We start from the raw sequence: 14,925 nt of genomic DNA, 5'->3' as shown, positions 1-14,925 counted from the left end.
AAATAAGTGACCCATATCTTAGTTACAGCTCTGCCAAGCAGCTCTGATTTCATTATTTTAGATACTTGTAAAATAAATCACACTTTAACAGTAACATATGCAGATAACCAAGGAATATGCAGAAACTCAGAGAATCAAGCAGAGGAACCAAAGTACAAGGATACCCATATACTAGCAAAAATAACTCCCTGAAACACTGCGTTTTCCTGAGGTCTCTTTTCTTGCCACAGGCACCTTACCTCCCCCGAAGCCAACAACCTCTCCCACACAGCGATACGCACTACAGTGAGAGATCCGCTTCCCTCCTTTGCCCACGTATAGAGCAAATCACAAGATGTCTGGCCAGCCATTGCTCCACGAGCCCCACAACCCGCGCGCAGCAACGCGCCTACAGCGCAACCGCCGCAACTGCCACGCGCCTTCTCACCAGTCTGCGCGCACTACCACAGCGCCTACTGCAGCCACCAACGCATGCGCCGCCCTCGCGAGCCGCAACCTTATTGGCTGGCGGGCGAGGCGCGTGACGCGGGGCGGGCCGTGCGCAGCACGTGGCGGTAGCGTTATTAGGCGCCGCGTTGAGGCGCGCCATTGTTCTCCGGCGTGGAGCTGCGGGGGGGAGGTAGGTTGTGGGGCTGGCGCTTCTCTCGCCGGGCGGGCGGGTGGCCTTCCCCGGGGTGGGGGTGGGGCACGTGGGCTCTGTGTCGCGGGCGCGCGCGAGCCTGAGCCGTTGGGGCGGATGCGTCGCTAACGCGTCCCCTCTCCTGCGGGCAGGCTCGGGAGCGCGCAGCATGAGCCAGGAGGACTGGGATGCGGAGATCGGCGACAGCGGGGCGCCCGTCCTCCCGCCCTTCGAGGAGCTGGTAAGGAAGGGGCGGGCGCGCGGGTGACCGTTGCGCTGCGGCACGTGGCCGGGCTCCTCTGCCCTGCTCTCCGTTGCCGCGGACCGGGTGGCCGCAGCGGGGTCTGTCTGTTGCTGTGGCCTCCGAAGCACGAACAGCCACTTGCCCCAACTTGTGTATTGGGGAGACAAAGTCCTTCCTTGACAAAGAGTGGCAGTTGCAGTCTCCCAAATGCTGCTGTGTCTCCTGTCCGTGGAGGCTCTTAGAGCCTTGTCAGAGGTCAAAAGCTATCATAGAGGAATAGATAGAATTGTTGCTTCTCCACAGATCTTCTGTTACTACTGTAGTTTGTTTCTACTCTGCTTTTTTTTTCCTGTTTTTCTTGTCCTTCACCACTAAGTGAGTTGGACTACTGAAATATTTGTGAGTTCAACTCGCTTAGACTGAAACTGGAAAAGAGTGCTCATAGGAATTAGTCTGATGTAGATTCCTGTGTATGCAGCTTGAGTCTGACCACAGGTAAGAATTCTTAAAATTCAGTTCCAGAGTTCTTGGCAGAACAAAGATGACTTAAGGTAAGTGCTGTCAAGTCTAGTTTTAAGCTCCTAAATCTTGTGTACAAATTCTTCCTATTCAAGCTTGCTGTTTTTGCATAGCAGCTAAATGCTTCGGTGGGAAATAAAAGACAAAACACAGGAATGAGAAGAGACAAGTATTTTGATACTTCTAGTCTCAGTGACTAAATATTAGTATCACGGAAGATATTGCGATAAATTCTATGGCGCTTTACACTGAATACTTACTAGCTAGTATTGGCTTTAGTAAGCACACTTAAAATCCAGCCATGAGGAACAGGGAGGGTGAGGAGAGGCAAATGATATATCCAAGTATATGTATGAGACTAGAAGTAAGGTTGCAAAAAATAAATTGTTGCATACAGTTTCAGAATAGTAGTTTTCTCAAATTGAGTTTAATTTCTTGTAATGGTTAATTGCCACTTTGAAATAACTTGTAAAGCTGTAGTGAAATCTAAAAAAGCACAATCTTAGAGTAAAAGTATTGGTAGTTCTGTGATGTTCTGCAGTCAGCTAGCAATCAAGTTTCTTAATGTTAGAAGCACCTAGTGTGTGTCTGGTTTGCATTAGACAAGAGAAAGTAAAGCAGATCTCTTCACTGGAGATAAAATTGACCATAAGAGGAAAATGTGCTGTTATGAACTCTTTCAAATGGAGTTTCTGAAACCTTGAATAAATAAGAGGCAGATATCAGTCATTCATATCCATTAAAGATTTCCTATATAAATATGCTGTAGTAAAACCCTGAAAGTGCGGTTATGAAACATAAAAACCGTGTTTATTCACAATGCTAAAAGTCTGAAAGCTTTCCAAACAAATACTGGAAAAGAATTACTTTAAAACATTCTAGTGCTGTTTTGGTTTTCTTACATTCAAGGCTTAAAATATTTTTTATTCAGCTAACAGTGTTGATGCCTCCATAATTCTCTGATAGAAGGTAAGATAACTTATCTAACTCCATCTGTCAGCTGTGCATATTGTGCTTGTGGTGACATGGAGTAGTGAACAATATGTATTTATAGTAACACTGACATAAGAAACTTTGAACAAAAGTGTTGGAAAGACCATGCACTTCAGAAAGTGCAGAAGGCAACAATTTCTGTCAAGTGAAAGCCTTAGCGGCTGCACCTGTATGGGTGTATTTTGCTTAGTCTGGAGCTAACGTGATATTGTACCTTTTTTCCTGTTTTAGGAAATGGGCTTCTCTGGAAGACCAGATAGCCTCTTGTCTGACTGCAGTCAAAGTATAACCTCGTTAGGTATGTGTAAGAGGCTTGATTTTTATCCATGTTTTTCGGGAGCTGAGCACTTGAATGGTTTAGGAAATCAAGGGAAGCTGCAATACCATCATATTCTGTTTTCTTCATGTGTCCCCGTGCAGTAAGCAACATCAAATCTTACAGGTAATACAGTAAGTAGACTTTACTTTTGACCCTTAGTCTGTGTTTACTGCAGTTCTATGCTCTGGAAAACTTTACTCAGTACAACTTTTACTGAAAATCAGTAGGCACCAAATTCCTAAGCATTTTTAGAACTGCCTGTGCTAAACATAAATATTGAAAATGAATAAATATTGTATGTGGAGTTGAGTAGTTCTAGCAGGGTCACCTCTAAGAGTTGTGTTGACAATAAGAAAAGTTCAGATGAAGTTGTTGAACAGAAACTTATATCAGCATTTTAAAAGACCTCACAAAACAAGACACTGATACTAGGTATGAGCTTTCCTTAAAGCAGTCTTGGTTTAATGAAGATGATGCCTTTATAAACTTGAACTGAAGTTTTAGTTTAAATATGTCAACCTAGTGTTGCCACTGAAGGTGATTTGCCCTAGGCATTGCTTTGTGTGGCTGTACAATATTCAGATCAGGAAACAGGTTTTGCTTAGAACTGACATAGTCTGTGTGGGATAGGGAGATGAGGACGTTCTCACTGTGGTCTATGTTCTTAAAAATGGTCTTTGTTTAGGTGACTTGATATTTAACTTCGGTAAAATTGCATCTGGAGAAAAACTTGGAGCTTACATAATTTAATTGACCCAACTATGAAAGAACAGCCTAAACTTCATTTTAACAAGTTGTGTTTAGCAGAAATCTGAGATAAGTATGTTCATGAGCAGTCAGAACAGGGCAGTATGCTGCCAGTCTATCACTCCTGCCTTTCAGTCTGTAGGTGAAAGGCTGTCATAATCTTTCTCCAATTTTTTCACCCAAAGATGTTGGGAAATTAAGAAGGACAGGAACAAGATGCCACTTGCACTGTTTGAACTCCTCTGAATGTGGACTAGCAGATATGGGAAGCAGAATTCAGAGGGCAGGCTTTGCTTTCGTCCTAGAACAGCAGAATGTTTTTTCAGGATTCCAGGTGACTAACTTCAGTAATGATTTGACACAATAAATAGGAAAGGCAGTGCTCTTTAAGTGAACTTTTCTGTTGTACCATTAGCTGTAAGTGAATCTAAGAGCTTTGTTGTATCCTGTTCTGGATGTGCTCCTGTGACTCTTTCTGAGTAGCTGTCAACTCTGCCTATTCAAAGGCTCTTCCATTACATATTACAAAATAGAGTTGTGATTTTTGCGTATTGCACTGAACTCAAGGGAGGGAGGACTTCTGTCGCTGAAGATCTTGCTTTCACTGTCAGCATTAACAACTTGTTTCTTTTTGGGGCGAGGCACATCTTGACATGTTCAATCAGTGTGAGCAGTTTCAAAGGCTCTGTTTTGGCCTGACTAAATCTTTCAGGTTCTTGTTAGTTGATAGGAATCTATGTGTTTTCAAACTTAATAATTCTGAGGTTACTTACTCATTTGCTGTTTTAACTTGAAGAACTAAAGCTGTTTGGGAAGTCCAAAGGGAAGGCTCTGAATTGATGAGTCTGTGCATCTAGTCTTCACCTCATTTAAAAACCTGTACCAGTATTAGGGATTCTTCCCCCTACACTACTGTGGAAAAAGCTGTCCTTTTTTCAGAAAGGCTAGGTGGGCCTTTCCTGTATTTTCCTTTGGAAAACTAACTTGTAAAAAAGAAAATGTGCTTCATTTGAAGCACAGGTTTTTTTACAATCAAGACCCTACAGGCTGCTCTTCTTGTCTGGAATGGACTTCTAGACTATGCTTAGTTTATAACTACATTGTTAATTGTATAGTTCATGCGTTTGACACAAAATACCATGAGTAGAGTTAGGGTATGCAGGGTCACCTTCCATTTTCTTTTTCTTTGAAACACTGTCTAATAGTAGTGCTCTCTAGTGTAAGTCATAATGAGCATAAGCTAAAAATAATAATCGCATACTTGCAACTAGTGTTTTATAAACCTTTAATTTGACTTAAATTACTCTGTTCTGTGTATTGCTTCCATGTGAAAGCAAACCTTTGTTTACAAGCTGGCTATTCTGAATTTTCAGTTCCGAAGGACCTTTTTTGTTTCATGCTCCTTTGGTACTCTTTAAAAAAAAATAAACATCATGCTGAAATGCTATTTATTTAGGATGTACAGGATTTGGAGGTGGAATGGAAGAAATCATGACTTTAAATCCCAGTTACAATAGAAAAAGCAGTGAATGTGCATAATGAACAAAGCAGATCCAACAGCTATTGCTTGAGTTATGCTGATGCAATGCTAGATTTAACTTCAGTGGACTGAAAACAAGGCTTTCTTCTAATATTAATATTTGCTTGAAAATTGGTAAATTTAGAGTGATAAATGATATAGTGGTAAATAAACCTTTAGTTTTTGGTACTTCCTCTAGACTCCCTAGGAAGACCAGTTAGCTTGCCATCCTGTATAGATACGAGAACCTGTATAAGCCCATACAACAAATGAAAGATAATTACAGCAACATGCTGTTTTTACAGTTACTTCTCTCAGGATTAGTAGGCTGTCTGGAAGGTAACAGTGCAGTGTGGTCTTCAGTTGATTTGGTGAATGTGCTAAGTGTATCAGACTTCACTAAAGACAATTAGAATGATTATCAGTTCTTTCCTGTTAGCTGTCTGTAAAGCTGTGTTTTTGTCTAGCCTCTTTTGTAAGTAGAGATAGAAAACTCAAGACAAGGCAGGAACTTCTCAAAGCAGATGTGTTACTGATGAAGTACTTTGACAACTGATGTGCTTTCAGAAACTCTGAATGTTGAATTAACTAGGCGTGCTCAAGGTATGGAAATCTCAAGTGGAAGAGGAGTCGTGGAATAAGAATTGTTTAGGAATGGAAGCAATGGGAAGAGTCCTTACCCCTTTAAAGGCAAATAGACTTAGTCAATGGGAAGCCAATCTATCATCTGATAAAACCTTAAAATATCAATTTCATGAATTTGAGATTTTTGCTTACTACTTAAATAGAAATATGAGCATCAGAGTGTTCTGTAAAGGAATCTTGCATACCAGCATTATCACAAACTACCCACTTAAATATTCAAATTAACATGAATTCTGAACACTATTCAGACTACTAAAGTAGCAGTTTTAACACCTTTAGTGCTGTAGCAGCAAGGTTTCCTAATAGAGTAACTTGGTAATATTACAAGCATGTCATCACCCAATTCTGCCCCCTCACCCCCCCATTATGACAACCTCTTGTATACGGGTGGCTTCTTCATTAACTAACGTGTTTGTCTTGTTGAAGAATGTGTACTAGTGCTTTTTTTTTTCAGGGGTAGATTCATTGTTATGTTAAATCAGCTTACCTTGGAAGGAAAACAGTAAGTCAATTTCCTTAATCTGCCGTATACTTGCAGATCTATCTAAAAATCTGTAGATTCTTGATTCCAGGTTTGATATCTTTATGATGGTTGCTCATGTAAGCTGATTCTGAGATTGGTGTTGTAGAATAGGGAACTTTAGTATTACAGAATAATTCAGGTTGAATGGGACCTATTAAATACCCATCTGGTATTTAGTCACCATAGAGTAAAAAAGGTTTTTCCTTATGTTTAAATGGAATCTTCTGTCTTTCAGTTTGTGCCCATTCTCTCTTGTATCTTCACTGAGAAGAGTCTGATTTTTGTTGTCTTTACTTCCTCCATCAAATATTAATGCACATCGATTCCCCTCAAGCCTTCTCCTCTTCAGGCTAAACAATCCCAGCTCTTTCAGCCTTTCACTATAGGACATGCTCCAATCCCTTAATCATCTTTGTGACCCTATGCTGGACTCACTCCAGTACATCCGTGTCTCTTGTGCTGGAGAACCTAAAATTGGACACAGGACTACAGGTGTGATCACACAGGCATTGAGGAGAGGGCAAGAATCACCTCTTCTGACCTTCTGGCAGTGCTCTTCCTATTGCAGCCCAGGATGCTGGTGGTTTTCTCTGCCTCAAGGGGACATTGCTGGCTCATGATCAATTGTCCACCGTGGCCCCCAGGTGCTTCTCTGCAGAGCTGCTCTCCAGCAGTTTGGCCCCCAGCCTGTACGGGTGCGTGGGGTTCTTCTTTTGCAGGTGCAGGACTGTGCATTTCCCCTTGTTGAACTTCATGAGTTTTTTCGGCCTCTTTCTCCAGCCTGTCAAGGTCCCTCTTAATGGCAGCACAACCATCTGGTGGTGTGCCAGCCACTCCTTCCAGTTTTGTATTATCTGCGAACTGTGAGGGTACACTGTGTCTCATCATCCAGGTCACTAGTGAAGATGTTGAACAGTTCTTGCCCAAGTATTGACCCCTGGGGTACTCCACTGTTGACTGGCTTCCAGCTGGACCTTTTGTGCTGCTGATCACAACACTTTGAGTGCACCAGTTAGGCCTATTTTCAGCCAACATCACTGTCTACTTGTGTAGTCTATACTTAACAGTTTGTGAGAATGTTATGGGTGGCAGTATCGAAAACCTGAGTATCTAATCGTTATTCTTTTCCAGGTGCTGGTGAAGGACCTAACAAAAGTCAGCACATGCAGGATGTTTTTGGAGTTGGAGGATGTTTTAGGAGTAAAGGTAGGACTTTATAGTTAATGCTTGTGGTTTAGGGGAGCAATTAAGTCTTCAGTTTGGACTAAACATTAGTCCAATGGAGATGGAGAACCATACTACTGGTACCCAAATATATTCTGAAAATTTGAATAATACTGTGTTAATAGTAGTACTGTGGCTGAGTGGTGCTGTTTCTTATGGAAAACAGTAGTTATACCTGTCCTAAGCTATTTTGTTTAGTTCATTTTCATTGTTTTGTAAATGGACACCTTGTTTCACCATGTGTTTGTTTTCAAATAACTGATTTCATGGTCTTCACTTCCCAGTGTAATATGTTGACCTTGGTTAGGCTGCTAGTAGAAGTTCCAGTCTATTCTGGATGTATGTATGCATCCAGAATATGGGTATGTAATGTATGCATTTAGCTGAACTTTCAATGGAGTAAATGTAGCTTCTTATCATTCCTTCTTCTTTCTTCTTACTATCCTTTGAAGATGTTTTGATTTGTAATACCAAGTATGATTTAACTGACATGATTGCATACTACTTCTCTCTTCCATGGTCTTAAGTTGATTGTGTATTTAGTAAGCTAAACTGGTACTGACTGGAGAATGTATTCAATTCAGCCTTTGAATATGTGTGCATTTCTTCCTTTTGTTGTTCCCTTTCCCTTCGATATTTTTATACCTGGTTTTTTCTTAAAAGAATAGTTAGTGAACATATCACTAGTGCATTAATACATGGTTCAATTTCAGCAGAGGGCCACCAGCATGCTCCTGGGGCTGGAGCACCTGCCTTGTGAGGCTGAGGGAGCAGGGCTTGCTCGGCCTGGAGAAGAGAAGTCAGGGGGACCTCAGAGCAGCCTTCCTGTACAAATGAGGAGGTTATCAAGAATATGGAGCCAGGCTCTTTACTGAGGTTCAGAACAGGTGAATGAGAGAAACAGGTGCAAGTTAAAACAAGAGGGGTTCAGACTGGATATAAGGGAAACCTTTTTTCCCCAGGGGAAGAGTCCGGTGGTAGAGCAGGTGCTTAGAGAGGCTGTGTCCTGCATCCTTGGAGGCTTTCAAGACATGACTGCACAAAGCTGTGAGCAGCGTTGTCTGAGTTTTGTGTTGACTCTGCTATGAGTGGGAGGTCAGAGCAGAGACCTCCTGAGGTCCCCACCAACCTGAATGATTCTGTAATTCTATGTTGATTTAAATAATAAACTGCTACAAAAGACAGCTGTGAAGTTGATTTTTTTTATTCTTTTTTCTCTCTCTAATTGTAGACACCAATGAATCTCTGAACAGAGAGGATCAGCCAGTGAGATTTGGTAGCGGAAGGAGTTTTGGAAACAGAGGTAACTTTATGGACTGTCTGTAATTCTAATGAGTATTGGTATTTGCTATTCAGGTATTTGGTTTGTATCAGAGCCAGATTAGTGTTTATGACTTTGAGACAAATAACAATCCATATTTCTGCATAATTTAGTCATTCAGTATAACCCCTTAGTTTTGATTGCACAAAATACAGTACCTCTCTGTATTTGCCATGAAGGCAGGGCTCTACATTTAAAATCAGTACATTTTGTTGACCTCTGCTTTTCATTCCATTTTCCTTGGAGGGAGGTATTTTTCTGATTTCTTGGAGTGATGATATAGTACAAAAGGCAGCTGAATATTGGTATTCATGTATACCCCATATGAGAAAGTATACCAGTGCTCTCCTGTGTAAGGCCTGAAAGCTTAGTCTCTAGAGTGTCCATAAAGTGATATTTAACCCATATCCTGCTTCCAGCTTTTATAATGGAGAGTGTCCCCCTGATGTGATGCACATTCAAGAAACTGGTAATTGCTACTTTGTATTAGCCCATATGCTCCCACCAGCTACCACCAAAAGTGCATCTTGCAGTGGAAACTATTACCATGTGGCATCTGTCCAAACAATTTTCTGGCTGTAAGTGGGATTGCTTAAGAAACAAGGAAAGCAAGCTCTGATACTGGTTTGGCATGTTTTGCAGAACAACATTGTGCAGCATCTCTGAGGATATCTGTGCAATCACTTGAGTTCTGTGTACTCCTTCAGAAAACGCTACACTATTTCCCCATGTCTAGGACTGATGTACCCTTTGGTAGGGGAGCGCTAGGTTTAGTTAACTAAGCAGACAGTAACGCTTTGCCACTGACAATGGATAATGCCTAACAGTTCTGCTGTACACTGTCTTAAGCAACTGTTAAGTAACCTACGATCTGTATTTAAGGTATGTAATATTTGTGAATGTTTACATCCAGCCTGCCTTTTGCATGTGAGTCTAAGATGGGATTTTTATCTATTTATCTATTTTGCATTTGGAAGAACTCAAATGGCAGTGGTTATATTTAAATACGTGTGTACCAAGAACTGGAGGAGAAGGAAATAGATGCCTGTGGTATAACCTTGTGGTCACATTTAGCAGAATGTGCTCTTTGTCATTACAAGATAATAGAAAAGATCTTTAATAGAAGAATAAAGGCTAAGGAGTAAATGACAATAGAAGTGGCCTGCTAAGAACTTGTGACAAAACCTAAAACTGTGCCCTGTTTCTTAAATGAGAAATAGCTTGTGGCTTATGAATGTGGCTGTCTTCTTCCTCTCCCTTCCCATCAGAAGGGCAACTAAAGAAGAGGGTAGACATGAAAATACATTGAATACAGTGGCATATTGTCTCAAGTGACTAAATAAGCAATTTTGAGTAATATATTAAATGTGGATAAATTGGAAAGACAAAAGGTACTTGAAGAAAGCTGGATATTTAAATTCTTCGGAAATGGATGATTAAATGTTCTGTTGCAGATCTCAGATTTGTTATTGACTCAGTACTGGGCTTTGTTAGGATACAGTCTAGGATAACTCCAAGAATTGTATGAGGAACTTGTTCCTGGTTTTGCAGAAATTAAAAATACGTTCTGTCTACAAGGTGGGGATTTCTGTGTTAATGTTAGACTTATGGACTGTGTTCATAGGAGAATGAAAAGAGAAACAAAAGACTGTTATGTAGGGTGTTAAGACTTGTTAATCCCAGCTGCATAGTAGGTGGTAAATAGAATATTACCTCACTATAGTACCTGGTTACTAAAACCAAGAAGGTACAAATCCTTTGAGTTGTCCTGTGGCTGAACCAGAGGACTGAACTGAGCTGCGTCAAAACTGAAGACTTGTAAGTGAGGAGCTCTCTGTTAAACACTTACATGTGTACACTCAAATACTTCAAGACTTAATGCATGATCTCCTTCTTGCAAGAAGCAGTACTATGGGGTGGGATAGACTTTCCTTCTCTCCCTATTCCTTTGGGAATGTGTTTAGGCAAATCACTTAGTCTTGACTTAATCGCTTGTTATGCTGATTGACTCAATCACTGTGACTTATCACTTGTTATCCTAATTCATAAAATTAGGATCGAGAGGAACAGTCATCGGATAAAAGGCACGTGAGTTGCCCAGCAAAGTTAGGCAAACTAGAGTGTTGTGTTTATGCTGTACTACAGGTTTTCAAGAAAGGAACAGCATAGAAGGTCCTGGTACACAAAGAGGAGGTTTTAGAGGAGCTTCTGGAGGCTTTGGACAAAGTCTAAGTATGTGTGTATTTATATCGACTGTTTTGTGAGAAAGCATACACTTGATTGTTCTTTTCAGATTGGTTGCTCTGAGAGCTGGAAGTATAAAGGTGAAAACTATGAAATGGCTCTTGTTTTGTAGCTATGTTATGGAACGTAGACTGCTGCTTTGCCAAATACTGTCGCTGGGAATAAACTACTGCATGTGTAGGATTTTTAAAGAACCTCTTGGGGCTGTTGCATTGTAAGGTTTACTGGGAATAAATAGTACTAGTTTTAAGCACAATACTTCATAATGCTCTTTTATACACAATTTTAGATGCAATACCCATTACCCTGTATGTTACTTACAGGTATTAAAAATGAGCAAAGAGACAGACCTCAATCTGGCAGTTTTCTTGCCTCTAGGGAGAGAGGAGCACTTGGAGGGCCTACAGGTGAGACATTTTGTTGGGGTAGTGAACCTTTTTGATTTCCTCATTGCTGATTCATTGCAACATAATATCTTTACACTTAGTTTCACTAAATGCTATTAGCTTGATTGTTCTCCTTGTGTGAATTAAGTAGCCTACTGCAAATGTTAGATATCTTGCCTTGCATGCACACACCAAGCATTTTTAGAACTTGGATAAGTTATAAACTCACATGCTCCCACAACCAAGGGAAAGCCATATTTTAGATCTGTCCAGGCTGACAACATGTAAGGTTTGTTGCTTGAGGTCAGGTCTTCCTGATGACTTTATTCTAATGACTTTTTGAGGTCTGTAAAAGAGTTTTCCCTTGTAATCCTATCTTCTTTTGCCATTGATGCTACTGTAACTTGCAACCTGTATATCATGCTACTTAATGCATAATATCCATTGCTCCAAATCTCACAGTTGAGACCAGAAATAGCATTAAACCAGTACAATGGGTTGTGCATGACTGATGCTAAGAACACTTTCACCATTAATGTAACGTATTAATACTTAATGACCATTAGGGATTTTGTAGGCAGTAGTTAGTCTAGACTGTAGAGAGACTGACATGTGGGAGGATAATTCTTCCTGAGAGTAATTTGGTGCATAGGAAATGTGTCCCTTTATAGTAAGGCAGGGGATGTTTCTGGATCTAACAAAGGGAACTCTGATGTGATGTGCTCAGCACTTGCAATTTCAACAGCTGTGTGCCATAGTTGGGCAGCAGAACAAGCTCTGGTAGGCTGTTCTGTCTCCTTACCCTCCTTCTCTGAATTGTGGTCAAGCCCTTCTAATGGAGATCGTATGATTAATGAAGGTAGGGTAGTCCTGGGTTTTCTTAAAACAGTTTTGGTTTTTGCACATTAGAGATACTGTGTAGGCGTGTTCCGTCTTTTGAGGGGAAAATGAGTCTGTTAAAGTGATTGCATACACTGTGTTGCATCTTTGTTTTGATTCTCTGTCACCACCTTAATGAAACTGGTTTCACAAAGTTGCTTAAGACTATCGCTGCTGAAAAGGCATTCATGGTCCAAGTTACTGTACTGGCTACTTCTTTGGAACCGACATTTGTGCAATAATCTAAGTCAACAATTAGATCTTGTTGAGAATGAACAGTTGGATTAGTAAGCTGCCTGATCCGTTTCCTTTATTCTTTATGCTGGTGCATTTAGGAGGAATGCAAATGAGGAAGCGGAAAGGAGGTGTTGCAGGATCTCTGTACTTCTGTGATACCAGTGTCAGATTGTTAATGTCTCTCAGCATGATTTTTATGAATGACCTGAGCTGAACATTTGAGAGGAGAACCTATGTCCAGCTGTTCCTGTCCATCCTCTTCATTCAGTCTCGCATTTCTTGTTTATGATTCTAGCCTCCTTTTTATTTGCAGAGTCTTCATATTAATGGTTCCTACTCTTTGCAATCAGCAATGCAACTTACTGCGTAGAGTAGCTAGAGGCTAGCACTGATACATAAAACAGAAAAAGCATTAACCATTGTAGGATTAAGGACTGGAAAGGGATTCTGGAAATGCTGCTGCCTAACAGCTCAGTTTTACTAATAAAATGTTTACATCTGATAGTGAGGAGCTACTGCAGTTTTTAAGAATAAATGTCTTTGTTTTTTCAGGTGATAGTGAAAGCTACAGAAGCAGAATGTTTGGATGCCAAGGTCAGAATCTTCATGGAGTGGATTTGACAAAATGTGTGGCTGTTGAAGAAGATTATCCTGTTACTTCTCCTTACTTAAATACTCATCTAACTCTTAGTCACCATAATGATAGTGACTTTTATGCCTTTTTTGGTTATTTAGAAGTTGCTTGTATAGAGAGCGTAAAACAAGCATCTCCTGACTTTGTGGAAACATTGACTGGTTCTTAAAATTAAGAAGTTGTAACCATAAGCATGTATGAATTTCTTGTTCATCAGCTCTAGGAAAAAAGCCTTGCTTTAGAGTTAAAGTAAGGCTATAAAACTGACATTTTGTGGCTTTAGTTTCATGTTAAATGCTTTTTTTGCTCAAGATTGGTCTTGGCTGATTATAGGCAACTACAACTGCTCTGAGCATGCATACACTTGGTTTAGAAGGGCTCACTTCTCTTGTCTTAAGATAAAACTGATTTTATGTAGCTGTCTTAGGGTGGTCATCTCATATCTGGGATGACTGCATTTGTTTTGATGATAGGAGACTTCTGTACTATGAATCAAATAAGACTCAGCATCTAGTCTGTGCAGTCATCAGCAAGATGCTGGATTTAATTCCTTTTTTATTTTTACTGCCAGGTCCTGCTAAGCTCTGTGCTTCTGCATATTCTCTTGGCCCTTTAAAACACAAACATTGAGCCTTTGCCTTCTGGCCTTCCACAACTAAGCTTTCACTGCTGACCTAAATATTACTACTCATTCTGCAATTGTTTTGGGATCCACTGTTTAGTTTTCTAAGTGCTTCTGGTCATTTTTCATTAAGGTCCTTACCTAGAACATATATCAAATGAGCATTTCTCTAAAAGCAATTAATTTTGGAACACTTGCTTTAACAGGAGGTTACAAAGGACATAATGAAGAAATAGGTTCTGGAAGAAGTAAGTAGCTTCTTTATGAGCAACATGTCAATTTCACTTTGCTATTAACTCAAAGAATGTTCTCTTGCTTAAGGTTCCTGGAAGTCTGCTGGTGAAACAGGTGGTGATACAGGTAAGATATACAACCATCTTAAAACACTTGTGTGTAACATTAATTGCCAAGCAATTACTGTTGATATGTTTAAACTCCATTAACCTTTAAATCACTGAGCAATAATGTGGCTGTTTTCACCTAAATAAAGATGAGTAACTCTTTGGAATGGATAGCTATAGAATTCTTTATACCTGAAGAAACTCTTCTGTTGAGGGCTGTTTCTTTTTAAAGGTAGTGCTTATCTAGTTGAGACACAGTTTGAAAGAAATTAAATTAGTAGTGCAAGCATCTAAGTGGTTAGTCATTAAAGCAAACTGCTAGGGGAGCAGTGGATTTTCAGTCTTGAATGTTCCATTTAAGATAACATTTTTGGAAAATATGCTTGATATATTTACTGAGCTCTAGTAAAGGATAGAATGACCCATATATACAGGAGATCAGGTTAAAATATGTAATGACTTTTTAGCTTGTATTGAAAATGTTGTTTGAGACAGTCTAATAGAATGTTTACTTACCTAGAGTGTTTTTGGTAAATGATTCTGGATTTATTTTACCTTTCTCTTCCTATTGAAATGCAAAAGGACAACAGTGAACTGACTCTTGTGTGAATAAGTCATTCATGATCCCTTTTCATTTTGAGGTCCCTCTGAAACAGTTTCTGTTGCTAACCTTTAAGTAAATATCAAATAATTCATTTTAAAACTTTGAGACTTTTAGCATGAAAAGTATCTTACAGGTATACAGGGTCATAAATGTGCTGCCATGGACAAAGTAATCATATCCTTGTATACAAATAAATGCATTAAATTATTGAATAGGCACAACTTCTAATGTAAAGATCCTTTATGATAGAATTGTTTTCTGCATGTTTGTAAGGTAGAGCCTTACTTCCATAAGTAGCTTTTCCA

The 14,925-nt window shown here is 39.9% G+C and overlaps 1 protein-coding gene across 1 annotated transcript in view; it reads left to right on the top strand.

Annotated features, from left to right (window-relative positions):
* The first annotated feature begins 764 nt into the window (after positions 1-764).
* The window catches only part of LOC112995764 (probable ATP-dependent RNA helicase DDX4), a 33,062-nt gene continuing 18,901 nt past the window's right edge, over positions 765-14,925 (top strand). The window contains exons 1-9 of the mRNA XM_064502556.1: positions 765-860; positions 2,607-2,673; positions 7,260-7,334; positions 8,584-8,655; positions 10,819-10,905; positions 11,241-11,324; positions 12,972-13,013; positions 13,882-13,923; positions 13,997-14,035. Coding sequence (XP_064358626.1) covers positions 789-860; positions 2,607-2,673; positions 7,260-7,334; positions 8,584-8,655; positions 10,819-10,905; positions 11,241-11,324; positions 12,972-13,013; positions 13,882-13,923; positions 13,997-14,035 — 580 coding nt within the window. The 5' untranslated portion in view covers positions 765-788. The remainder of the gene's footprint in view (positions 861-2,606; positions 2,674-7,259; positions 7,335-8,583; positions 8,656-10,818; positions 10,906-11,240; positions 11,325-12,971; positions 13,014-13,881; positions 13,924-13,996; positions 14,036-14,925) is intronic.

The sequence above is a fragment of the Dromaius novaehollandiae genome, chromosome Z (genome assembly GCF_036370855.1).
Source record: "Dromaius novaehollandiae isolate bDroNov1 chromosome Z, bDroNov1.hap1, whole genome shotgun sequence".
Classification (NCBI taxonomy): Eukaryota; Metazoa; Chordata; class Aves; order Casuariiformes; family Dromaiidae; genus Dromaius; species Dromaius novaehollandiae.
Note: the sequence above shows the minus strand (reverse complement) of the source record. Positions and strands in the feature narration are given on the sequence as shown.